Raw genomic sequence first — 25,090 nt, forward strand, 5'->3', positions numbered from 1 at the left:
AATAAACAAAAACCCCATAAAACGGAGTGTATCTGCTAAGTTAATTCATGATCCAAATGAATAACTCTGCAAAATCTGGTAAAAGTTTCTTTTTTTTTTAAATGTATTTTTTCTTTTTATTAAAAATCTTTTTTTATATATTTTTTAGTTAATTATTAATCTTTTTAAATTTTACTAGAAAAATATATTATTTTTTCAATATAGAATTTAAAACTTTAGTATATAATATATATATACTCTATACTCGAAAAAAATTATATTTTTTTAATATAAAATATACATTCTTTTTTATTTAAATACTTTAAACTTAAAAAAAATTCTAAAAATTCTTTTAAAATAATCTTTTAAACTTCGTTACTAACCTAAACTATACTTAATTGAATTGCTTTTTTATTTTTTCCTACAAAATATTAAAATTATAAATATTTTTTATTAAGTTTCTCAGTTTCTTAGCCGGATCAACCGTGGTAATTGGGAGTAAATTTAGAAAGAAAGAGACTCCGTCCCAAGTGTCCAGCAGAAGGGAGAAAACAGCTAACTTTGACTATATAACGAGAACAGGCGAACAAGGAGAATAAAATAGTCCAGTAGCCCAGATTAGCACACGTGTTCCTAAGTTAACCAGATCAAGCTGATAAATTACGCAGTAGAATCAACCTCATGGCACAGGGGCAGTAGCTAGTCAAGTTCTCTTTAGATCACCAACAAATCATTACATTAAATTATTCAAAAGCAGGAACGCCTTTGATTGGCCACTTTCAAACTCACTACAATGCCCTGAAAAACCAGGAGGTGATGGCATTCTTAGTAGCCGTTTTGCCACAACTGTTGAGCCTGCTTTGATGGCTGGCCTTGAGACCCGCCTAGGGAACCATCCCTTGTGTTTTGCTGCTGGTGTTCCAATGACATCCCCGATTGTGAATGATAATAATTTGGGTACCCAGGTGCCCCAAAATGCTGGGACGGTTGCTGGCCTTGCCGGAATACACCGGGCTGCTGATTCTGCCCCTGGAAGTTGTAATATGTACTGGCAGGGACGGCCGACATTGTTCGCGAACCAGGCCCATGCATCCACATTGCTGAATTCTCATTCTGACAACACAAGATAAACCTTACTTCAGCTTCACATAAATAAAACATGCAATTGAAATCAAGGAAATTATTCGCGACAGCCATTGCACTGCTCCCTTCCCTCGCAACATTCATGTGGAACCTGCTTACGTTAATTGTCCCCACATAAATGTGAGAGAGTAGGCAACACCAAGTGTGAAGTGAATAATCTACCCGTGAAACCATTACATGATGTTGGTCATAACCACACAAAACTCAAGTTTCGAGCAGCTACAAAATGATTCTGGACTTGTTAATGGGAATTTTCATCATGACACCTGTCCCAATTTGGATGAGGTGTATTCAATGCAGACTATATAATTCACATCCTTGAGAGTTTGTCAATGCCCGGTATAGAGCAGAGGCATTACCTGCTGAAGTGAGATCAAGTGGCTGGCATCCTTGTATTGAGAACTTAAAACATCATCATAGCCTATTGTTGTGCCTGCAGGGGCAGCAGGTGCATTCAAAGGAAAGTTTCCTGTGGGAATGCTGGTTGAACTCCCATATCCATACCCAGAAGGAACAGCAGCAGACTGGGGCAAGCTGCTTACAGAAACGCTGTTCTTGTATTGTGGAAGCACTGCTGCAAGCGACTGATGGTATGTATTATTACCAGAAAAGGTCTGCTGATAGGCTGATGGCATATACGTGTAGCTTTGAGCTAAGAAAGGATAGCTGATCATGTTGGCAAAATGCCCCAAAGGAAGGGTGGGCTGGGAATAAGAATGCATAGCAAGGTGTTGTGGAAGAGCAGGTCCTGTGGCAACATTGGCACCAGGATGCGTCTGTGGAGTTGGCTGAGGTGTAGAAACACCACCTGCTCTCAAAGCCTAGCATGTTTACAAGCCAATAATCAGAACAAGGAGAAATCAATCAAAACATAACACTCCAACCAAGTTTGAAACTAGATTCATCACGTAAATTTCTCGTGTGATTTCATTTTTTCTCTTTCTAGACCGCCAGCCATATCACATCTCATTTTCCAAAAAATCAACTACAAGTAACAACTCGAATCACCAAAATATAAATCCAATTCTATCATTATATCCCCCAAAATCATTTTATATTCAACTATCAAGGAAATATCAGAAATCACAGAAAAGGATGGTTGGTTTTGTTGTGCATCAAAGCAGTAAAGAATGGTTAAGAGAAGTTTTCTCCTAATAAGGTTGTCTTCACTATTTTACAAGACATGTTTCATTCAACTAAACAGGTGCACTCTTCAGTCAGAAGAAATAAAACCTATCAGAAGATAGCAGAAGCCAACTTTCCAGACTCACAACAATGCGGTCAGCTATGAGTTAGCGCGTGTAAGCTCATCAGCTGAATCCAAAACCCACGAAGTGGTTTAATATGTGATGCAAATAGCTGTTACCATACAGCTTAGGAGCAAGAACATGTGCATTCAAAAATCTGTTAAGACATGCTCACCATCATCGATGAATTCTTTATCCTGGAAGAGAGATGGTTGAAAATTGGGGAATAAATGAGATCTCTAGTTAGGAAGTGTTTTGCACATGATTTGTGAAACAGAGATGCATTGCAGTTTCACTTCATCCATGTGATGCTACACCATAACCAACATCCATACAGAACGAGTCTCTGCTGAATGCTCAATTTATCTACTTGGTTATCGACTAGGGAACCTGAAAGTGTGTGAAAAATAACAAAAATGGAAATGTCTAGATTCCAAAATGGATGTGAGGAAGGTATGTATGGTGCCTACCTTATATTTTTCAGTTGGTTCAACAAATTGATTTTTTTTCTTTTTTCTTTTTAGATTTATTCCCTACCTCTGCATATGGAACTACAGAGACCTTCCATAAGTCAACAGTTTAATTACTTCTTAATTGCATCAATAAATAAATTGTGAAGATAACATAGTAAGCTTCATCAAGTTCAAGAAAGCTATGGTAGCAGGATACCTCTGACATGGAAATGCCAGGACCACTGATAGACGAAGCTGCACTGCTGTATTTTGTGGGCAGTGATTGTGTCACAGGGAAGGGTGAGTATGGAAGGTCAGTCTCCCTCCCAGTCTGAACTGTTGAAGCCAACAAGGCACTTGGCAAAGAATTTGTATATGCCTGCTGTAAAAAGAAAATGTAACAAGGAAAAAAGGCCAACCAATCAATATTGTGGTACTGTATTCTACATTTAGTAAGTTAATAACACAAACTAATTAAGTACAATGAGACACAAAAATACAAGCACATTACTCCACACACAAACTCAGCTACACAAATAATAAGATACAAATAAAAAGGAGGATGGAGCAATGATACTTCACCGTATGCTATTTTATTCTACACTTTAATTTATCTAGTGTGGCCATCACATAACAAATTTAAAGTTTCTTTCCTTTTTTTCTCCAGCACACCATTCTCTCATGCATAAAATGAATATAAAAGAAATATTATCTGTAGTTAGAACCTGTAAGTGAACAAGAACCACTGATAAAATCCTTGTCTTCAATACAAAACCAAATCTTGCTCATTAAAAAAAAAAAAAACTGATAGACAAACCACCCTTAACAAAAAAAAAAAAAAATTATATATCACGCAAAAATAACAAATTATACACTCTGGAGATAAGTGCAGTTTATTTCATCGCATTACCATTACACTTGAGAAAGGAGCAATATTTTGCATCTGAGTGCTTGTCTGTGAGTTGTTAAATGCAGCATTCAACTGTTGAGTGTTTTCATAACTATAACCAGGTGTAGATGAAGGGAATGCATATTGATTCCCTTGAGCAGCTTCAGATGTCTCCTTCAAAGTCTCCGCCTGTGGAACTGGAGGAGTATCGTAATTCACAGCACTCACACCAGCTCTATGTACTAAACTTTCATCTACTGTATTTCTGAGATGCTCATCCCCATAATATTCAGGATTTCTACAAGAAATATACATTCCACTTATTATTAAAGAGAAAAAAATATGAAGGGTAGAAAAATTTACCATAAAAAAGGCATACCTAGTGTCTGAATGATCAGTTGATGAAGCATCTACCACTTCAGATGTTTCTTCCAAGCTATTATTCACGGGCATTGATGCATAATGCCCAGAAAAAGCCGAATTCATCCCAGATCCAAAACTCCCAAAGCTTAGGTGTGAGCATTCTCGAGTATGAACTTGCAGGTGATTTGGAATTATTACAGAAGGATTATCCTCTTCAGGCTGCACCCCCTGATCATCATTCCGCAAACTTAGTTGATGTAAGTTAGCAGCCACTGATGAAGCGCCATCTTCAGCTGAAATCGCATGAGATACAATCAATTAGATAAACTGTCAATAGCTCCTTAAGGAAGGCAAAGGAGACAAGTTTAGAAAAGCATTGTTGCATGTCATTTAAGGACAAACCACAAAATAATCAACTCCACACAAACAGTGTAGAAATGATGTTGACAGTCCCCATGGAGAAGGGGCTGATGAGAAAATTTTGAAACAGTAAAGGTGAAAATACCAGCATTCTGTTATGAAGCTACATGTTTTATGCAAAATTGTTTCCTTTTTTCACCCTTTTATGGTGCATGGATGCTGGGTGAGAGTATTACATTCAAGCACTTGAAAAGTTGTCAACCAACCATAAATATATCATGATTGAGCCATGACTCTCAAAACTCCCTGGGCAAGTCTTACTAAATTTGCATATGAAGGCTCAGTTCAAGGCTGCAGGAAATTTACATAGGTAAAGACAAAATCATCACAAGAAATTAAACTAATCCGTCAACATTTAAGATAGACCTTAAGTCAATGTTGAACATTCTCAATTGATTGAAATATCATTCGAGGAAAAGTTACAATTTTGAAAGGAATAGTTGAATGCAATTGGAAAATGATAGATGAATCTAAAACATTAAACTCACCTTCATTATTCTCAAAAGTATGTCTGTGAGACTGGTAGGAATTGATGTTCCCATACATATTATTATCAAAAATAGATGAACCTCCAGAACAATCCTCCTGCATATTTCTAGTAGATACAGAAGCAGGTCCCACATGGTTTGCATCAAAAGATTCATCATGAGCATCTTCTGATGATTGAACATCATCGAACTGGGATTTGACGTGCTGACTACCTCTATCTAAAGGCAAGTTAGATAGATCTCCATAAAACTCAGAATCTGCAGGAACCTCCCGAACAGGTGATGCGCTGGCAGTAGTTGGCTGCTCAATTGATGGCCATTCATCATTGGAATGAACACGCTGGTTTACATCAATTTCTGGTTCTGTATTTATTTCCACCACCTTGGGAGCATGATTTTCTGATGAATGGAAATCATGGTGTGATGCTGCCAAAGGAGGAGCTGTAGCATGTTGATGATTGACGCTTTGATGAGATGGCATGGTAGATGCCTTATTTTGCGGCCTACCCATTTTTACAATGTCAGCCATTGATACCTGACCTGGAACCCCCATCCAGGCAGATTGATATCCAGGAGAAGGCTGTGCTGATGAAGAAACTCCATCACCTGCCCCTACAGTTGTCATTTTATTTTCTATGGCCACAGAATCACTGCATGAAATGTAAATAAAAAATGAGAAACAACAATCTCCACATTGCATACACATTAACACTGGTAACCATATTTCATACGTATTAATACAACTAAGCAATGCTTCTACACGAATAAATATGAGTGCATAACAAATGTTCTTCATTAAAATCCAAGAGAAGAAAGTATCCAGTGGCTAAGAAAAAAAAAAGCATGGAGCACAGCACAAATATAACATAACAGCAATAGAATACTAATTCTTTTTTAAACTGGTACTTATTCTAAGAACGCCTAAAAGCTTCTTCCAATAGCTAGTTTCAAGGTCTAATAAACCCTACATGCTTAACTAAATGACCAGACTACTAGCGAATTCTATGTCAGACTACTTCATCAGAGCATCAAAAACTTGTCTGGACATAAAATCTCTTCTTTCACAGAATTAAACAACCTAAGGATGTAGCATGGATCCACAAAAAGAGGAAAGCTATATTCAAAATTACTGCTACTGTAATTCATAGTGCAGTCACCATGTGCCCCAAGCAGGTAAAAAGTTCTAGTTTAACCCCGATTTGTTCCAATCTAAGCAAAATATGCAAATTGGAAGCTACCCAAGCATATATCCCAGGCCAGTAAACCTCATGACGGCTTTTTCCTAAGCACAACACTAGATCTGAAGTAAAAGGCGTACCATCACATGTATTAAAGACATACTTAACCAATCAGCACCAACATATGACTTTTATTATGCCATTCCACAAAAACATGAATAAAAATTGAATTATAATGTATCGTCAGTACATGTCAAATACAGTATTAATCTGCAAAAACACAAAATTTGTCATTATTAAGGTTTAAATATGGACATTACCTGTGATATGGAGGTTGCCAATTAATATTATTTCCTGCCATACTGGATGCAGAAGGAGAAGGACCAGCATAAGCATTTGCTCCATTTTCCTTCTTGTATGAAGGTTTGCCATGCAAAGTACTAGAGTCTGGAGAAAAGTTGTTTGTTATGGTCCACATTCATTCCACACTAACAAATGATTAACTCTAGTAAATTGAATTGCAGCATTCTCATACCATTAGAGCTGAAATAGGCAGGCCTACCAGGGCCACCACGCCCATTGCGGTCTGCACCACCTCTACCACCACGATTTGACATGTTATTAGCACCTCGAGACCTGGAATCTGTTGAGTCCTTATTCTAATCAACAACAAAGACAAGTGAGAATGTATGACATAAAAAAAAGTAGCTAAAGTTGGGCCAATGAAATGAAATATTAGGAATTTTCTAGTTAACAGTTTATCACAAAAAAAAAGTTGCTACAATAGCATTTCAAACAAAAAGATAATAAACAATGTGATTTATTTTTTTCTTTGCTTGACCAATGAAAGTAAATTAAGTATATGACTATCACATAAATCCAACATTTAGGAAAATCAATGAGACAAGTATCTACATTTTCTACCTCTTTTTTCTTTTCTCGCTTGCTCTTCACCTCATGGAAAGGATCTACACAATGAACAAATGTCAAGTCAAATTCACATGCAGGCCAAACTCAATAGAAGACTCGAGACTTCTCAATTTTCCAATTGCATAAAGGACAATATAAAAAGATCAATTATTAGAACCTTAAAGAAAAAATTGACAAGAGTATTAATATAAAGTAATGACAAGAACCAAAACATAGAGATCAAGCAAAATGATTAATGTAACAACTAAAATCTCATATACATGCAGTAAAACAGCTCAGAGACATAAGAAAAATGGAATCACAAAACGCTAAAACAGCTATTAAAACAACATGACCATCATTTATATCAAGCAGTTGATGTTGACAAAAACGGCTGAGCAGTGGCGGTGGCCTAATAAGATGTCAATCAATGTTACTTTCATTTTCTGATAAAAAGAGGACTTTCATACACACTCAAGATACAATTATGCATGTGCTTGCAGACATTTTGCTCAAGTGAGAACAATTTAGCACGCTCATGATGGTCACCTAATGTTGAATAATCAACATATCCAAATCAACAACCTAAATTATCAATGATAATGAAGAGAAAGACGGCTCTATTGTCATGTTTTGTTGAAAAAGTAGAAAGTTTAACTCTATTTCTCCAAAACTTCCTCTGTAAAACTTCTAATGTTCATACCTACGAATCAGAACCAAGCAATTCCATCAAAACTTCATGACTACAAAACGCACTACGAGCTGCAGTACAGCAATACTTGCACAAGATGATCAAAGCCAAAATCTGACCACAAAGTTGAACTCCCGGAAAGTTAAAAACGTTGAACTTTTTTAATCAAGAAGTCCAGTTAATAACTTCCTCTTGTCATGTCCAAGCAACTTAATCAAACAATTTCATTAAAACAATAAGACTAACACAAAGAACCATACCTAAACACGCAGTTCAATTACCAAAAAAAAAAGAATCAATATTTTCAGTCCATGAAAAAAACCTAATTTCAAAAGATTTGAATGCTTAAAACGTAAAGAAAAGCAAACAACTTGAAATTGAAAATTTCGATTTATCAAAATCAAATAAAAAAAACTGAGTCCAATAATAAAAACCCTAACCTCAAACTCCACTAAAACCAAAAATACTTGAACAAGAGCATAGAGATAATATGGTTAAGGGGAAAAAACCTTGAGAGAGGAGACGGTTAACAGCCTCGTTAGGGTCCATGTTACACTCTTTAAGCATAGCATAGATCTCAGGTTCAGGACAGCTAACAATCTCCTTCAAGCTCTGTACCATCTTCCTTGACGCTGCAGGTATCCCTGATATTCCAGTATTACCCTTTCCATTATTGTTATTTACTCCTCCTCTGCCACTCATTCTCCCTCTCTCTAAACACGCACGCAAGCAGACGGTATCTGCCTCTGTATCTCTCAGATCTGAAAAGAGGAAGACAACGCTGTTTGCTTGTCTGATTTTCTCTTTGTTTTTTTACGCGGCGACTGGGTGTTAGAGGACCGAGTTGAAGAGGAAGAACGAAAGAACGAAAGAAACAGAATTAAAGCTCCCACTCTTGCTTTTAGCACCCAAAACTCTCTGCCTCTCTCTCTCTCTCTCTCTCTCTCTCACACTCATTTGTATATGTGATTTTTTTTATAAAAAAAAATATTTCCTTTTGTTATTGTTTTTTATTAGATTAAAAAATGGAGGGGGTAGGGGATGTGTTCTTTTCTCTTGTCTTGTTTTTCCTGTTTACTAAATTAAAATTCTCTAATCATTACAATTACAATTAAAAGAAAATCTAATAAATTGTCAAAAACATTGCAGCTCCAACCATTATAGATTTGATGAAGTGTTTTTCCTTCTTTTTTTTAATTCTTGAAGTATTTTTTTTATCATAGTCATTGAATTTTTTTTTAATTTTATTATTCTATGTTGACTGGAAATTTAGTTAGATAATTTTTTATATACCTTCTTTGAGTTTATTATGAAACTGGTTTTATTGCTTGCAAAAAATTAAAAATATTAGGACTAAAATTGATAATGAGACAAAAAAAAAACTCTTTTTTTTTTGTCTGTTGAGTGCCTTTTTGACAAATTTTTCCTCCATAGTTTTTGTTTTTGTTTTTATTTTTTGAACTTTTATATTTAAAGGTAAGAATGAGAGAATCGTTAAAAAATAAAAAACAACAAAAAAAAATTATTTGATTTGGCTAGATGCCAAGAAAAAATAGCAAATTTGATGTTAAAGTGTTTCTCTTGACATGAATAATACCACCAAGAAGTTTTGGAGCTCACATGTTACTATTAAAAAAAATAGATTGATATTAAAAAAAAAATCCAATTAATTTAGTTAATTTTATGTTTTTGAACTGATCTAAAGATGTTGAGAAATTAATTTATTAGGTTTTTTATGTGAAAATATATGTTTTAAATAAAAAAAAATCAACTTAATTTTTCAAGCATTTTTTTGGTGGCTCAAATCTATGAAAGCAAATAACGTGTCTTCTAGGTTTTTTTTTTAAAAAAAAGAAAATAGCGTATGACATGTGATTTGTCCTTGAGGGGAAAAAAAAAAAAAAAAAGCAAGTGTGCAAACCTGGCCTTTTAAACCCAGAAGCACCGAGCCTATCTTTTTGGTCAGATGTCTAGCTTATTTCTATGTTTTGTTTTTTAATTTTGATTAAAATACACTATAAAAAAATGTTTAATATGATATTCAAAATATTATTTAATTTTGTCATGGTTCTTGAATAATACTTTGGGTTTTATATGAATATTAAAAATTTCTTTTAAAATTATTATGCGCCTAATATGAAAAGAAAAAAACAAAAATAAAAACAAAATTGCTTTTGAATATTCAATGAAAATAAAAAAAAATCTTAATTTTTTAATATGTTTGTGATGTAATTTTATCATATTTTTTCATTTAATCACATATAAAATATTGGAAGGTTTTTGGAATACTTTTTTAAAACTTACTTTTGAAATTATAATCATGATAGGATTTTATTTAAATGTTTTTAGTCATAAAGATCATGCAGGCACGAAATAAATAAGATGAAAATTTGGAGAGTATACCAAAAAGATTCTTCATTGAAGAAATAAAAATTGGGCAATCAACAAAACATTTTGATGAGCATAATAATTCCCTTGAATCTCTTCTTCTTAGAGATCTTTTTCATAAAGATCATCCTATAACGTATTACCATATAAATTGGGGTCATAAATGAAATATTTTTAATTAATGTGAGTAAATAAAAATCTCACAAGTTCTTTCCTCAACCGAGTCCGTTTAGAAATGTAGTTGCGGTTGTTTTTGAAAGTGCTTTTCATGCTGAAATACATGAAAATGATATTTTTTTATTTTTAAAAAATTATTTTTAATATCAGCGTATTAAAACGATCCAAAATACAACAAAAAAATTAATTTTTAACAAAAAAAATTAAATTTTTAAGAAACGTGATTTGCACCGTGTTCTCAAAATGTATTTTAGACTTTAGAGATGGTTAAGAATGAATTTTCAATAAATTAATATTTTTATATTTTTAAATAGTTTTAACATACTGATATTTAAAAATAATTTTTAAAAAATAAAATATATTATTTTAATATATTTTTAAATAAAAATTATTTCAAAGAAGAATTATTAATAAATTATTAAACACACTGCATGGGGAAAGAAAAAAAGAGTTGAAGAATAAAATAATTTGAGCTTATCCTGTAGTAAAGATTCTGCATATAAAATAATGTACGGCCACTGGCGTGTCCAAACTAAGAATCTCCACGCACCTTTCCCTACTGCTGGAAGTGGATGACGGCTGTCCTACCTGATAAGAACCCCCGCTCTTCTTTTTCTTTTGTTTTTTTTTCATTAATTATTTCAAAATTCTTTAGATTTTTTGGTTCGCTATCCTGAGTGGGCCAGGAAGTATGCTTGGGCCCAGTTTGTCTAATCACCCCAATCGACTCTTTCGCAGGACATGGTAATATGCCCCTGCAAGTAAGGGAGAGTCTGCTGTAGGGTTCCTGACCTCGGGATCTTTATTATTATTTGCTATTTTACATGAGTCCCGTTTCGGGTAGTAAATGTTTTTTTTAAAAATAAATATGAGTTTAAAGACAAATATCATTATATAGACTATTTTGATATATTTTTTTTACATAAAAATTTTAAAATATAAATCAATAAGGTTATTCGGGTATCTAATCAAATAGATCAATGATCATTTATGTAAATAAATATAAAAAATCGTTAGCAATAACTTAAAGAGAAAATGAAAAAATTAAGAGATGAATGTAGATAAAGATATTTGATCTCGCAAAATGAGACCCTTACTCATCTGTGTCAACTGAATTTGTTTATTAAAATCAATAAAAGATAATAGAAATAGAAATATATATGAAACTAAGTTAATAAAATAAAAAATATTATGCAAGGAACATATTATAAATATTATTTCAAAATAACTATTTTTATAAAATAAAGCTTATATGTATAAAATAAAAAAATATTTTTTAAAAAATATATATCCAAAAAAAGCCTGCGAAACCCGTGATCTAAGTCATGAGATCGAGATAAACCGGTATAAAAAAATTTGAAGATAACCACAAAATTATTTGTTTTTTAGTTAGAAAGATAAAATAATAAAAAATGAGAAAAAAAAGATCCCTAACTGTATTAACTATTAAAACTCGTGACCCATATCACTAGATCAAAAACACAACAAATAGAAAAATCACGAAAGCCAATTCCAAACAAATCAAATTACAAAGGATAGAATTACGAAAAACATTAATCACGTAAAAAATTGTAATTAAAAAAATGGAGATGAAAATAAAAATAAAAAATAAATTAGAGGACATGCAAAAATTTAATTTGAGGGTTAAATTAAAAAAATAAATTAACAAAAGGAAAAGGAAATAAAAGAAATGAGGGATAAATTGGAAAAAAATAAAACATCATAAACTTTGACTGAATGATGAAATTGAAAACTAATAAAATTTTATAAAAAAAACCAAGAAAAAAATCAGAAATAAAAAAAATAAGGAGTAAATTGGAAAAATAAATAAATTGTAATTTAAGGAATAAATTGAAAATATAAAAAACTTTTTTAAAAGGATCAATGACAGAAATGAGTAATAAAAAACATAAGGACTGAGATTGAAAAATAAAAAGAAAAGAGAACAGGCGTGCACTTTCTCTGGAAGAGAGAGAAAAGAAGAAAGAAAAAAAACGATCACAGGTGATCATTCACCATTACCCACCGCACTAAGAAAAAAAAGAACATAGTGGCACTTCTAAGGACACAACTAACGAGTGACATGACACGTGTCGCCTAAAGTAAATTACAAATAAACACATGTGAAAGGGAAAAAAACATCCCTAAATGCATGTCTTATTTTTTTTCTTTTCTAAAGGCATGGATGTATTTTAACACTAGCTTAATAATGGAAAAACCAGAAAAACCCTTGATCAACAGCTTTATTTTTTTATATATATCAAGAGCAAATAAATATTTTTAATATTGTTAAATTTTTTGAAAAGATGAAAAAAACATTGATCAACAGTTTTAAATTTTGTTGAATTCAACAATAAAAATGTATTTTTACTATGCAAAAATTTGAAAAAGGCTCAGATAACTCCAAACAATCTTTTTAATGATTGATGAGCAGCTGGAAAAGACCAAATTACCCCCACAATCAACTCCAATATTTTTTCCACTCAAGGGCAAAATAATAATTTAACTATAACAATTCACAGTAAATTATATATAGTGCGACAGTAAAAACCCCACACGCTATATATGTTGTTCAATTACATTACACATTACAATTACATTTAGAAATTAGATTAGATTACAACTAGTTTATTCGCTCACGCTTTCATTGTGGGTTGGATATAATTTTTTCCAAACGTAAAAAAGTGTATTTAGATTGTTAAAAAATTTCTGGCATTGTTATTAAATTCAGGATAACAATTTAAAATTAAAAAATCCCTTCCTAACTCCTTAATTAATATTTAATTAGCCTTTCAACCTTGTGACCCGGGTTATGAACTCTATTAGGTCGAGTTAATTTTTTTATTTTATTACATGATAGAAAATACCAAGATTAATTTACAATCAACCCAACACTAAAGGATAAAATTCAATAAAAAAAATTACACTAAATGATGGAATTGACAACAATAAAACAAAAGATATAAAAAAGTGCCAAAATATCCCAATCTGACTCTTCAATTTGTATTTACTTAACCCGTTATATTCACGATCTAGGTTATGGAACGCACTTCGTCAATTTATTTTTATATGGTAAAAAAAATATAAAAGGTAATTTACCATCAATCCAATATTGAAGGATAAAATTGAATAAAAACTTCACTCTAAACGATGGACTTGGAAAATAAAGCCAAAAAAATACAAAATAGCTAAGAAAAAAAAGTTTTTCTAAAAAACTTAAGAAATAAAAAGGTTTAATAACTTTATTTTTTAATCTATTTTTTATTTAATTACATGATAATACAAATAGAAATGCACATGAAAGTGACCAAATAAAATTTAAGAAAGAAAATTTAAGAAAACCATCTAGGTGGTGGCCCAGTAGTAAGAGTTTGGGATCAAGAGGTTTGCTCCCTCTGTGGTCTCAGGTTCAAGCCCTATGGTTGCTCATATGATGGCCATTGGAGGCTTACATGGTCGTTAACTTCAGGACCCGTGGGATTAGTCGAGGTGCGCGCAAGCTGGCTCGGACACCCACGTTAAACTAAAAAAAAAATATTTAAGAAAGAAACATGAAAAGTTTTTATAAAAAAATGTTTGCTAATATTATTAAAAAAAATACTATTATGTTATTCATAAACAAAGTGAGAAATTGTACGATATTTAATAAAATAATATCCCAAATATATTTTAAATTAACTTATTTCAATGAATTTTAATCAAAATTGAAGACTTTCATGCAGGCCTATCCCGTTTTAAATTAAATTGGGTTGGAGTTCATCAAATGTGATTTATTCAACTTGTATGATTCAAACATGATAAGGTTAAAAACGAGATTGACTTTACAAAATTTCAAGACAAAATCATTTCATTAAACCAAATTGACTTTACAAAATTAAATTTTCTTTTTTTCTTAAATATTAAAATGATAATGTTTTAGATTGACATGAGTCAACTCGAATTAACTTGAAAAATCTACGTTCAAGGTCATGAACTTCTTTACGTCTAATAACTTTATTTTTTGAAATTTATATTTTATTTAATTATATAATAAGAAAAATAGACATGTTAGGAAAGTGACCATTTTTTTTAAAAAAATATCATAATTAAATCAAGAATTGAATGAGTCAATTAGCATTGCCTTTTCCTTTCATGTTATATAGTTGTCAAATTCAATCTATTTTAACTTAAAAACACATAATAAATATCTTGAAAATGTCAATAAACCAATTTCTCTACCCAGAACACTTTTAAATTCGTTTAAAAATACAAAATTAAATAAAAAAATTATTTCTTAATTCTGATTTATTTTTTTCAATAAAATAAAGGGTACAAAACATCAAAATGAAATTTCTTTTGTCAACATTGATACCTAAAATGATTTTTTTTGTTGCTAAAATATAATCAATTAATTATTTTTTTTTTCTCTTTTATTTATCAGTAACTTTCTCTCTCTTTTTCAAAACTCGAGACGTAATTGTAATCTTGCCACAGGTTTAGTATTAAGTATAATTAATTTACAACACTATTTTAATTTGATTAATCCTTCTAATCATCACTTGGATAGATCTCAATCTCAAGTTACATTTCCTGTCGAGGATAGCTTACTCGTAGTAGCTCATGTAAAAGATAAAGGGATTGCATTGATCAAGTAACCTTTTCTGCTTCACTTTATGTTTCGTAGTCTATGTCTGTGTGGTCAAGGCAGAAGAAAGGTTGGAAAAAGCAATGGAATTGTGGGTTTGGTCTTGGTTTGATACATAAATAGAATGAGAGAAACATAACAATCAGATTCTGCCTTGCCAGATTACATTAATAGGTAGCTCATGGAGATGGTCTCCTCCACTAAATCTCAAAATCGAGGCTTCTTGACTGAGATGAAATGCCATGAGGTCTGCAGTGTCAATTTCTTTCGACTGATTTTGACTCTGGCCTTGGATAGTGAAATAGAGGAAAGTGGAGGGTGTTGCCGTGTTGAGATTCAAACCTACTGATAGTTGATGATGACAGATACTTACATGGAATTGCTCTTTTTGCATAACTTCTGTATGTAAACGTTCAACTGTTTGCTGTATGGTTACTTTGATGATCGTCCCTGGATATTTGATGATCTGGAAGTCCCATCTGAAAGGTAAGTGGTGCCTGACATCATCCTCTAACAGTAGACGATTTCGGTTAATGTTCTTGAGGATGAAACTTGGGGATTGATTAAGAACTGATAATGGGATATCCCTGAAAATCATTGGCAGTGAGATGTTTAATTGGGAATCAAGATCAGGGTTAGATGAGGATAAAATAGTTCATGAATAGGAGTATTGAAGGCCTGTGCTTGTGGGAGAGAGGACTTACTGGCAAGGTTGGCTAGCTTATTCTGCCAATAATGTATTCTATTTATGTTGTTTCTATGCTCTCTTTCAATCAAGAAATTCGTGCATTTGTTGTCCTATAGATGAAAACCCAACTAGGACCCCCTTCAACTCGATTTCCTTTCAATGGTGTGTCCATAGAGGGGGAAACCACATATGACAGCCAATTTGTGCTTCACTAGCTGACTAATCACCTAATCGTGAGAGCCAGAAACATAAGCTGGCCAGAGGCATCTGCTTTTGCATTCTACCCTGCAACATACAGAGGATTTATCACTTAACAACGGCATCAATGCTGGATAATGTATTTGGAAGTAACAGAAGAACTGCTATGAAGAAGCATTTTCTTTTACTAGGGTGTGGAGGTAGAGGTTGTAGCATGAGATTTTCCTTCTAAGGTGCATAGGGAAAATTCCGTTGTAACCAATGATGAATCAAGGCTGTTTCTTCTTTCTCTTGTAGTACTGGGATGCGTGATTATTTTCCTTCAGCTTATAAAAGGGCATACTTTCGAGATTCCTTTATTTAGAACATGTAATTTGCAGTTTCTTTCTTCTGATAAAAATCTTCTACTGTCATATAATCATTGCAATCAGTGATAATGTCTTGGTGATTGGTAAAGATAACAGTTGGTAATGATGGTCGTGGTGCACGAAAATGGATGTGGTAGTAATGAGGACAGAACATGGAATCATAGTGGTTGTTTTCTGCGATTAAGATATAAGATGGGATTGGTGCAGTGGTGGCAATGGAAGAGTAGAACTGTGAAGGTGAGATGATGAGTAACGAAGGACAAGGTGGTTGGGGTAGCGGAGTTTGTGGATGAGTGGCGGTGGCGACTGGTGGTGGTGGTGGCAGTAGAGTTATATAAAATGTAAAACATGAGAGAGATAAATTGATATTTGAATTATATAAAAGGATTTAACTGTTTTAGAATTTGGAACCATCCTAGAATTATTTTCATCCAAAAGCAGCACCATAATTTTCTGAAAAAGCATCAGTAGTGGCGAATAAAACATAAGCCCTGAGCTTCCTCGTTGTGAAAGAATCCCCCCCTCTTTCTTTGTTTCAGACAATGCCAGCCTAAGGAAAGGAAAGGAAAGGAAGCAGCAGCATCCAAGCACAATCTCAAGCTTTCCCTGCCAACTATGATATAATAGTAGAAAGTTTCCATAAGCTCTGAATTTATGCCTAAAAATAGACGGTATCCTTAACTTTGCATCCTTCTTATTCAAGGAATCATGATTTTTTATTTATTTTTTTGCAATTTGTAAATTGATCAGGCTAACAACAAACAGCTAGGGTTACAACTCATTTATATATATATATATATTGGAAAAGAGTGAAGCGTATCCAACATAAAAAATCTCAACCTGCCTTTAATTTTTTGATTCAGTACCATAAAACAGTAGAAAGAGAAGGGAAAACTGCCACAGCATCACAATCACATATGTATATATTCCCAACAGAACAGATTGCTCTTTTACCTTTTTCCTCTTCATCCTCTTTTTTCAGTACCTTCTCTTGCTTGCAAAATTTAACTACCCCAATGCCTCCTTTCTCAAGTTTTCTGATATTCTTCCTTCTCTCTTTCCTTCTCTCTACGACCCAAGGAAGCTTTGATTCTTCGAGTTTTATTTATATAACTTGTGCCACCATGATATTTAAGCTCTTGTTCTTTGTAATAACTCCATTGCTCCTGGCTTGGTTTGTATCTCATTCTTCTAAACAAATAAGAAGAATTCCAAAACCACACTACAGCAGCCGCAGCAGCTTCTTGACAATATGGCTTCTGGAGGAGCTGTTCAATGTTTCACAATCTTCCTCTTGTATCTATTCCTCTATCCAGGTGATTGGCATTTCCTTCTTTCGGTTTCCAGCATTGCACTCTCGTTTTCTTCATACCAATATTATGTGCTCGTGTTTATATAACCATGCATATATGTATGTACCTTCATGTGTCTCAAAATAGAGGATCCTATAACAAGATTGTTATAAACATTTCTCCTCTGTTAGATGGTAGCGCTTTTGTTTAAACAATGAACAAAAATAGAAATCTACACAGAAATTCGTTGCTTGTGATCATGCTGTAAACTACATCTTAGTGCATGAATTCTTGTGCCTTTTCTGATTGCATGAAACCCAATTCTCAGTAAGAATCCGTAAGCATTTGATTTTGAAACTCACTCTTTTTCCATTTTCTCTGAGGAAGGAATGCTGAACTCGTGCTTTTCTGATTGATGAAACCCATTTTCTCAGGTTTCTGCTTTTAGCAAATCAGGGAGTTGGTGAAAATTTCTGGGTTTAGGATGAATGCTATAAAACTTCATTTTCATCCATTAACATGGAACAAGATGAAAATAACTTGTCCTGCTCAACATAAAAGAAAAGATAGAAATCTGATCCTGCCTTTTGATTTGTTCAGGTCATCCAAGTGTTGCTGAAATGCCGATTTTGGAACCAATCCAAAAATATGAAGTAGTAGGCGACGAAAACAGGATGCTCATCTCATATTCAGAGACCGCCATCCAACTAGATGCAGTTACAGGAGGGGTTCCCATTATCAATCCAACAAATCCGGGTTCTGGAACAACTCCTGTAGTAAATCCAGTAGACTCTCCTCCAACACCAATTGGAACCAACCCAATACCTACAACGCCCCCAGCTGGTATGGTGCCCCCCGCTGGTATGGTGCCCCCGGCCACTATGAACCCCCCACCAGCCACTATGAACCCCCCAGCTACCACAAATCCCCCAGCTACCACAAATCCGACCTCTTCAGGAGGAGCATGGTGTATTGCCAGCCCAACTGCTTCAGAAACTGCCTTGCAGGTAGCTATTGATTATGCTTGTGGCTATGGTGGTACAGACTGTTCCGCACTTCAACCGGGTGGAAGTTGTTATAATCCAAACACCATCCGTGATCATGCTTCTTATGCCTTCAATAGCTACTACCAGAAAAATCCAGTTCCCACAAGCTGCGTTTTTGGCGGAACAGCACAGCTTACCACCACTGATCCAAGTAAGATGACAGAATATCATTTTGCCATGCTGCAGAAGTTTTGAAATCTGATCTGTTTACAATTATTACTGTCCATAACCTAAATTCACTGCTTGGTAGGTCTCTTCTCTTGAAAAAAAAAATGTTTTTCTGTTTAGGAAACCCTGTTTCCCCTTCCAAAATTATTTTTCATAGCTATGACTTATGGTCTAACTCATCTTTCAGCCACGAATCCCCTAAATTTTTATCTACTATTAGTTTCCCTGCTTTTAGTTCATTGGCCATTCAGAATCCTTAAATGATTGAGCTTGAATCCACATAATTTGCTTCCTATGAGATTCCTTAACTTCTCTGTTTGCACCGCACCTATTGCAGGCAGTGGAAACTGTCACTATGCATCATCACCCACAACACCCAGGTAAGCTTTCATATCCATTTTAAAACCATTCCTATCACCAAAATTATGCAATAGAAAACTCAATTCATGTTTTTGGAAAATGCAGCATAAGTCCACCGGTCAACCCAGCACCAACTCCCCCAACCCCAACAACTCCCCCAACCCCAACAATGATGACTCCCACAATAACCTCACCGGGTGGACCACCAACAGTTTATGGCGTGCCGGAACCAGTTGGCCAGCCCAGCTCAGCCACCTCTGTTTCATGCACTTTACTTTTCCTCTTCTCTACAACTGGCATCGTGGGATCACTTCTTGCAACAAAACATCTCTAAGGGCATGGAAATTCAGTCTATCGCTACCCTCAACGAGATGACAGCTTCCTTGATTGCCACCAAACTTCATGAACTTCAAACACAAGCAGTGAGAATCAACAACCACATATTTTCTCGAGGATTTGTCCTCGCCATAAAATGTTACAATCTATTTTCCCTACAATGCTTTTTGGTTGGTAAGAAACTAGAAGAAAATGAAGAAGACCGTAGAATGTCTCTGTCTTAGGTTCTTGTGCTCGTAGACAAGTTAACTAGTTATATTCTCTCAAATTTTTAGCATTCAAAAGCATCGGACAAGCTTGTCTTGCTTTAGGATTGCTTTTACAGCCTGTGTGCTCGATGTATACGATTTAATATATGAATTAGCAGTTAGTACCAAACAGAATCATCACCCACAGAAAGAGTAGACGACAATAAACAATTGGGACTGGTAAGACTACAACAATGCTCGTGGTAATTACTAGACGAATTTATTTCATCCAGTAACAGAGGGATTTATGTTATTCCCCGCGTAGCAAATGAACATGCTTCAACACACGCCACCAAGCTGGCCAAAGACAGTGAACCTCATAAATTGTGTCACCTGATAATAATCTTAGCCCAGAAGAGGATAAAAGTATTACAGACGACTAAAAACACAGAAACAATTTTTCACCAACGATTTCAATTCCTTTGCTTCCTATAATAAACTCAACCTATGTTCATTTGTCTTAAATCATAAGATAGTTCTGTAGATCTTGGAAGTCTTGAAAGTAATTTGATCAGACATTTAAAGCATTTTGCCATATTGTTCATATTCTCCTAACTCGTTTAGAGTTGAACCATACAAATCTTATTGCCATTTAAATAACAGATCAGATGAGCTTCTTACTTTGCAACAAATAGCAACTTGAGTGAAAACAGAAGGCCTACTTTACATTGCTTATACTGAATCCTTAATGAGTAAAGATGTACAACGTAGTTGCACCGTATTTTAGCGATCCTCAAATCATACTGATACCCATATCAATCCTTTTTGCCATCATATCCTCTCAACATAGTTGTACTCCCTTTGTTTTTAATTTAAATTGCACTCTGGCACAGAATGAAAAGGAAAGCTTGGCTATCACACCAGTACTACTTACCAGGAACAGCTGCGTTTACAAGAGCATCGCGAGAAAAGCAATTAGATCGGGACTCTCTAAAATAGATACAAATACATGTAACATTTAGAGACGGTAACGCTAAGTATTATTAAATAATTTATCATCGATTCAAAATCTTACACATTTTATTATCTGCCAAAGAACCCATACCTATAGCTAACATGGTAGCATAAGATGACACCAGGTGATTGTTTGTTTATTACTGTCACCTTCCACATGGGTTTGGTAATTTACCTAAAACTCAGATCAAGAGCAAGCAAGATGTGACAACAACACACACAACAGCTATGGTGGCAACAACTGAACCTTGCTCAAATGCTCTCTGCATATTCCCTATCCGTGAAAAATGCTGGAAAGCCAAATAGGCTGCAATCACCAAGCCAACAATAGCACCTTCTTGCTTTCCCCTGTAAACACAACATCGCAAGGAATATTAAGTTAAAAAAAAATGAAATAGACATGATTCTCTCTCTTGATAAACACATCCATCTTACCTTATGTTCATAACTTGATAAGGAGCCACAATTACCAAGAGCAACGCCATAAACGGCAGCTCAAGTTCACCTGTGAAAAAAAGAAGACCCAAGATTGAAACTTTTAAGAATTCCTTACCCGTGGTTAAAATATATCAAAATAAACTATATAACATGCGGCGATCCTCCTTAAAATTATAACATGGGATTCTATAGAACTTAAATTGAGGAAGAGAATTAACCGGGAATAAAGAAAAAGAGACGGAAGAGAAGGGCAAGAAATGCAGTCCAAATGCCATATTCACCCCTGCAAATTTTGAAACACCAAACTTGTAGCATAAATCCTCCACCAACCCACAATACAAATCACTCACTGAATTTAATTAATATAAAAAAGTAATTACAGAATAATTATCATTAACACAGTTCATAATCATATCGATGATAGCATAAAATAAAATAAAGTACTTGATCCATGAAATGACGGCTGGCGGTGCTTGGAGAGCAAATAAAGGAACAAGAAAGGACTTTTGGACAGCAGTGCCTTTTGCCAGCACCAACACCCTGTAAATAATTTAATTCAATTAAAAAGGAAAGAAGAAGGAAGCTCAAACAACAAGAGAGAGAGTGATTAATGAATATAGAGAGGTACGCAGAAGAGAGAGCGGAAATCCAGGGGAGACTAGGAGTAGTGAGGGATCCAGCATGACAAACAGCACCAAACCCTCTTCCCGATTCCTTCCTCTTTATCTTCATCATCATTTCATTGCTCTTTATCGATAATCTGTACATATTGTATAAACACAATTAGAAAATGAAACAAGCAAAAACAAATAACAGTAACGGTTAGTAGTGAGAAGAGACCTACCTAAGAGGATTGAAGGTGGTGAAAGAGCTCGAGAGTGGTGTGACTGTAGGAGACCTAAGAGGGTTTTGTATAGAAAGAAACTGCTTCTTCTTGCTGCCGCTGCTGTCGGCGAGAAAGAAAGACTGTGCAGCTGGTGGTGATATAGATATCAGCAGACTCATCTCTCTCTCTCTCTCTCTCTCTCTCTGTATTTTCTTGTGAGTCCTCACTCCTTTCCCTATAAATAAGGAGCGAGCCAACCAGCCAATAGAACAAATTTGAAAATTTAATTTTTTAGAGCTTTTTTATTTTAATTATTTATTTTTGTATTTTAAAAACATATATAAAAAATTATTTTTTAATTATTTTTTATGTTTTTCTATTATTTTAATATATTAATATTAAAAATAATAATATTATTTTAATATATTTTTAAATAAAAAAGGAATCTTTATAACAATAACACAAGATATTTGTCGCGGGGGGGTATTAGGCTAATAGCAATGCAACAAGTGTGCGGTGACTGATTGATATGCACAAATTACCACTTTCATTACTGCTTTGAGCTCCAAATCCTTAATCATCCCTCTACTTCTACTAATCTAATTTTAATTCTAGGCATAGCTCAGTATATAACTATTTTTATCAATTAATAACTCATGTTAAAAATATTTAAGATTTCTATAAAATGGTATTGTTTCTTAAAAATAAAATGCTATTTGGATAATTAAAAGTCTGAAAAATAAATGAAAGCCATTACTGATTTTTTTTAAAATAAATTAAAGGTAAATCATCTGGTGATCTTGGTTTAAGATCATCTATAGTTTGAGGGTATTTCTTGATTTTTTTTTAAATTTCTTAATTTTATCCTTCTAATCTCGATGTTGCCTCTAACTATATATTAAAAATCCTAGTTTTAGAATTTTGTTGTTTAGATTTTTCCTTTTTAAGTGTCTTTTTAATTATGAGATATTATAGCATGTATATATAGGGATACGAGACTTGAAAGAAAAAAATTAGAATGGGAGAAAACTGAGAAACATAATTAAGCAAAAAAAAATGTTTTTTTGTTAGGTAAATTACCACAACCATATTATAAAAATATTATAAAAACTCCATTTCTTGTTCAAAATGCACTTAATTGCGATTTTAAGAAGATAGTTAATTTGTTTAAAGAAAATTATAGAATTAGAGAAAGAATATAAAGAAATGGACATGATTAATTATTCTTAATACATGAATAATATTATTTTAGTATTATTTCTTTAATTCTTAAAATTTTATCGTTCAATTATCTTTTAAATAGTAATTAAGGACTATTTTTTATATATATAAAAGGGAATTTCTGTCAAATATTCATACTTTTACATGGTGTAAAGGTACTTTAAAGGGATGTTGTAATTTTATTTTTATTTTTTATTAGCTATCTAACTTGGTAGTAAAGGATAAGATTGAAACTTCATATTTAAAAATTCTACAATACAAGATAGAAGTGGGAGATTAGAGAATCTATACGGGTGAAAATGTAGTTTACCCTATATATTTGGATAAAAACAACTAAAACTGAAGGCAAATTGCATGTTGCTACATGTTTTTTCTATAATTTTTTAAATAGTTATCTATAATTTTAGAAAAATTAAAATTGTTGACAATAGGTATTTTGGTCTTTATATTTTTTAAAATACAATAAAAAATAATTTTTTTCTCGTAGAAGAAATGAGCCATAAACCCAGGGCTTTTTGGTATTTTAAAATAGCTTTTATGGTAAATCTTGGAAACATGGACTATAATCTCGTCCTTTTCTCAAAATATTATTTTTAATCAATAAAGTTATTGGTGGATGCTTATAGCATGCCAACGCATGAGAGGTGCTCGTGCTTTTTGGGTAACGCTTATGACATCTTCTAGTGACCGAACCAACCCTTCCATCATGTCATTGATGCATTGTCGCGTTCTCTTCTATCATGTGTGACATGTGTTGTCATTGGCGGGGTGAATTCTCGTCAATTGGTCATTTTCTTTTCTTTTCTTTTCTCTCTCATTTCCCAAAAAATATAGGTCTATGTTGTTTGTTTTTAGTATTTAAGTTTTAGTCCTTATTCTTTTGATTTCTATTTTTTTGGTCTTTTTATATAAGTTTTTTTTTTTTTTCAATTTGATCCTTCAATTCCAACTAGTCATATTTTATTTTTTTCAATTTGGTCCCTATTGTTTTGATTTTTGATTTTTTTTCCTTAACCCTTTTGTAAAATTTTTATTTATTTTCAATTTAATCCTCAATTCTAATTTATCATATATAATACTTTTCAATTTGTTCCTTTTGCTTTTAATTTCTGATTCTTTCATTGATCTTTTTATATAAGTTTTATTGGTTTTTAATTTCATCATTCAATCCAAATTCACGACATATTATTTTTTACAACATAGTCCAAATTCTTTTGATTTTTTTAATCCTTTTGTTAAGGTTATTATTCTTTTTAATTTAACCCTTAAATTGAAAAATTATTTTTTTCCTGTATTTTATTTTTTATTTCAATTTTAACCCTCATTTTTTTAATTACTATTTTTTTATTTTGCTTCTTATTGTCTAATTTTTCTTTTCCTGACTTTGTCATTTGACTTTTCATTTCTTGGGGATTGGGTTTCAATGTTTTTTCCATGCAAGGTACTTCCGGTCTATTGACCCAGGTTACAGGTTTGAAAAGTTAACAGGAGTTGACATTATTTTTTTTTGCTTATTTTTTTTTCTAGTTTTGTCGTTTAACATTGTTTTTTTTTTAAAAAAAAAATTGGCTTTGTCATTTTCTTCAATTTCTTTTTTTATCGGGTTATCCTAATATCATAACCTAGGACACAAGTTTGACGGGTTAGCCTAGACTAGTTTACCCCTTAATTCTTAAATTACATGTCTATCATACTAGCTTGAGTTGACTCGCACTGTTCTTTTATCTTTTTTTTTACCCTATTTTGACCTTCCATGTTTAATTAGCTGAAAATTGAACAACATCGCTTTTCGTTTTTGAATAAAGGTATTTTTTGTTGAGTGTTTTAGTTGAAGTAATATTTTTCTGTTTTGAATAATCCCTGTTGAATAGGGAAGTCGTTTGTTATTTGACTCTTTCTTTTATTGATTACCACGTCTTAGTTAGTTTAGACGTGGGCTGCATGGTTGCTTATTATTAGGACTGTAAAGGCTATTTAATAGTTAAAGCCTGTTTCATTC

General features: G+C 33.1%; 3 protein-coding genes and 1 long non-coding RNA gene across 6 annotated transcripts; 1 reads left to right on the forward strand and 3 right to left on the reverse strand.

The window, feature by feature from the left end:
• Positions 1-523: 523 nt before the first annotated feature.
• Positions 524-8,706, reverse strand: LOC18095289 (uncharacterized). 3 transcript variants are annotated; one of them, XM_024607925.2, is made up of 10 exons: positions 8,269-8,706; positions 7,075-7,127; positions 6,695-6,818; positions 6,480-6,606; positions 4,982-5,631; positions 4,090-4,366; positions 3,732-4,008; positions 3,039-3,200; positions 1,482-1,943; positions 524-1,092 (listed from the first exon to the last, which is right to left on the reverse strand). In XM_024607925.2, exons 1-10 carry the CDS (start codon positions 8,459-8,461, stop codon positions 805-807), a joined length of 2,613 nt encoding a protein of 870 aa, XP_024463693.2. In that variant the 5' UTR covers positions 8,462-8,706; the 3' UTR covers positions 524-804. The 3 variants fall into 3 exon arrangements, with proteins under 3 accessions (XP_024463693.2, XP_024463685.2, XP_024463696.2); XM_024607917.2 differs by having other exon boundaries at positions 3,039-3,203; positions 8,269-8,705; XM_024607928.2 differs by having other exon boundaries at positions 3,039-3,203; positions 7,084-7,127; positions 8,269-8,704.
• A 6,208-nt stretch (positions 8,707-14,914) lies between these two features.
• On the reverse strand, positions 14,915-15,916 carry LOC127904408 (uncharacterized). Its single transcript, XR_008057549.1, has 2 exons — positions 15,653-15,916; positions 14,915-15,535 (listed from the first exon to the last, which is right to left on the reverse strand). It is a non-coding gene; the product is annotated as an uncharacterized LOC127904408 (long non-coding RNA).
• A 33-nt stretch (positions 15,917-15,949) lies between these two features.
• LOC18095287 (PLASMODESMATA CALLOSE-BINDING PROTEIN 4) lies at positions 15,950-19,937 on the forward strand. The gene is made up of 4 exons (XM_006369821.3): positions 15,950-17,518; positions 18,095-18,691; positions 19,046-19,088; positions 19,174-19,937. The coding sequence occupies exons 1-4, from the start codon at positions 17,455-17,457 to the stop codon at positions 19,400-19,402; spliced, it is 933 nt and encodes a 310-aa protein (XP_006369883.1). The 5' UTR covers positions 15,950-17,454; the 3' UTR covers positions 19,403-19,937.
• A 672-nt stretch (positions 19,938-20,609) lies between these two features.
• Positions 20,610-22,096, reverse strand: LOC18095285 (cold-regulated 413 inner membrane protein 1, chloroplastic). Its single transcript, XM_006369819.3, has 6 exons — positions 21,889-22,096; positions 21,673-21,804; positions 21,489-21,584; positions 21,263-21,327; positions 21,042-21,111; positions 20,610-20,954 (listed from the first exon to the last, which is right to left on the reverse strand). Exons 1-6 carry the CDS (start codon positions 22,047-22,049, stop codon positions 20,789-20,791), a joined length of 690 nt encoding a protein of 229 aa, XP_006369881.1. The 5' UTR covers positions 22,050-22,096; the 3' UTR covers positions 20,610-20,788.
• Positions 22,097-25,090: the final 2,994 nt, after the last annotated feature.

Source organism: Populus trichocarpa, chromosome 1 (assembly GCF_000002775.5).
Source record: "Populus trichocarpa isolate Nisqually-1 chromosome 1, P.trichocarpa_v4.1, whole genome shotgun sequence".
In the NCBI taxonomy this organism is placed as follows: domain Eukaryota; kingdom Viridiplantae; phylum Streptophyta; class Magnoliopsida; order Malpighiales; family Salicaceae; genus Populus; species Populus trichocarpa.

Bases quoted from the DNA above. Each gene is read 5' to 3' on its own strand.
- LOC18095289 (XM_024607917.2), bottom strand. From the start codon at position 8,461: ATGAGTGGCAGAGGAGGAGTAAATAACAATAATGGAAAGGGTAATACT. The intron at 6,607-6,694 runs GTATGAGAATGC...ACTTTTCTCCAG, and splicing joins TGCCTATTTCAGCTCTAATG to ACTCTAGTACTTTGCATGGC. The intron at 1,944-3,038 runs GTATCCTGCTAC...TAAACATGCTAG, and splicing joins CTGGCATTTCCATGTCAGAG to GCTTTGAGAGCAGGTGGTGT.
- LOC18095287 (XM_006369821.3), top strand. From the start codon at position 17,455: ATGGCTTCTGGAGGAGCTGTTCAATGTTTCACAATCTTCCTCTTGTAT. The intron at 17,519-18,094 runs GTGATTGGCATT...TGATTTGTTCAG, and splicing joins GTATCTATTCCTCTATCCAG to GTCATCCAAGTGTTGCTGAA. The intron at 18,692-19,045 runs GTAAGATGACAG...CACCTATTGCAG, and splicing joins GCTTACCACCACTGATCCAA to GCAGTGGAAACTGTCACTAT.
- LOC18095285 (XM_006369819.3), bottom strand. From the start codon at position 22,049: ATGAGTCTGCTGATATCTATATCACCACCAGCTGCACAGTCTTTCTTT. The intron at 21,805-21,888 runs GTAGGTCTCTTC...CAATATGTACAG, and splicing joins ACCACCTTCAATCCTCTTAG to ATTATCGATAAAGAGCAATG. The intron at 20,955-21,041 runs GTAAGATGGATG...TTGTGTTTACAG, and splicing joins TATCAAGTTATGAACATAAG to GGGAAAGCAAGAAGGTGCTA.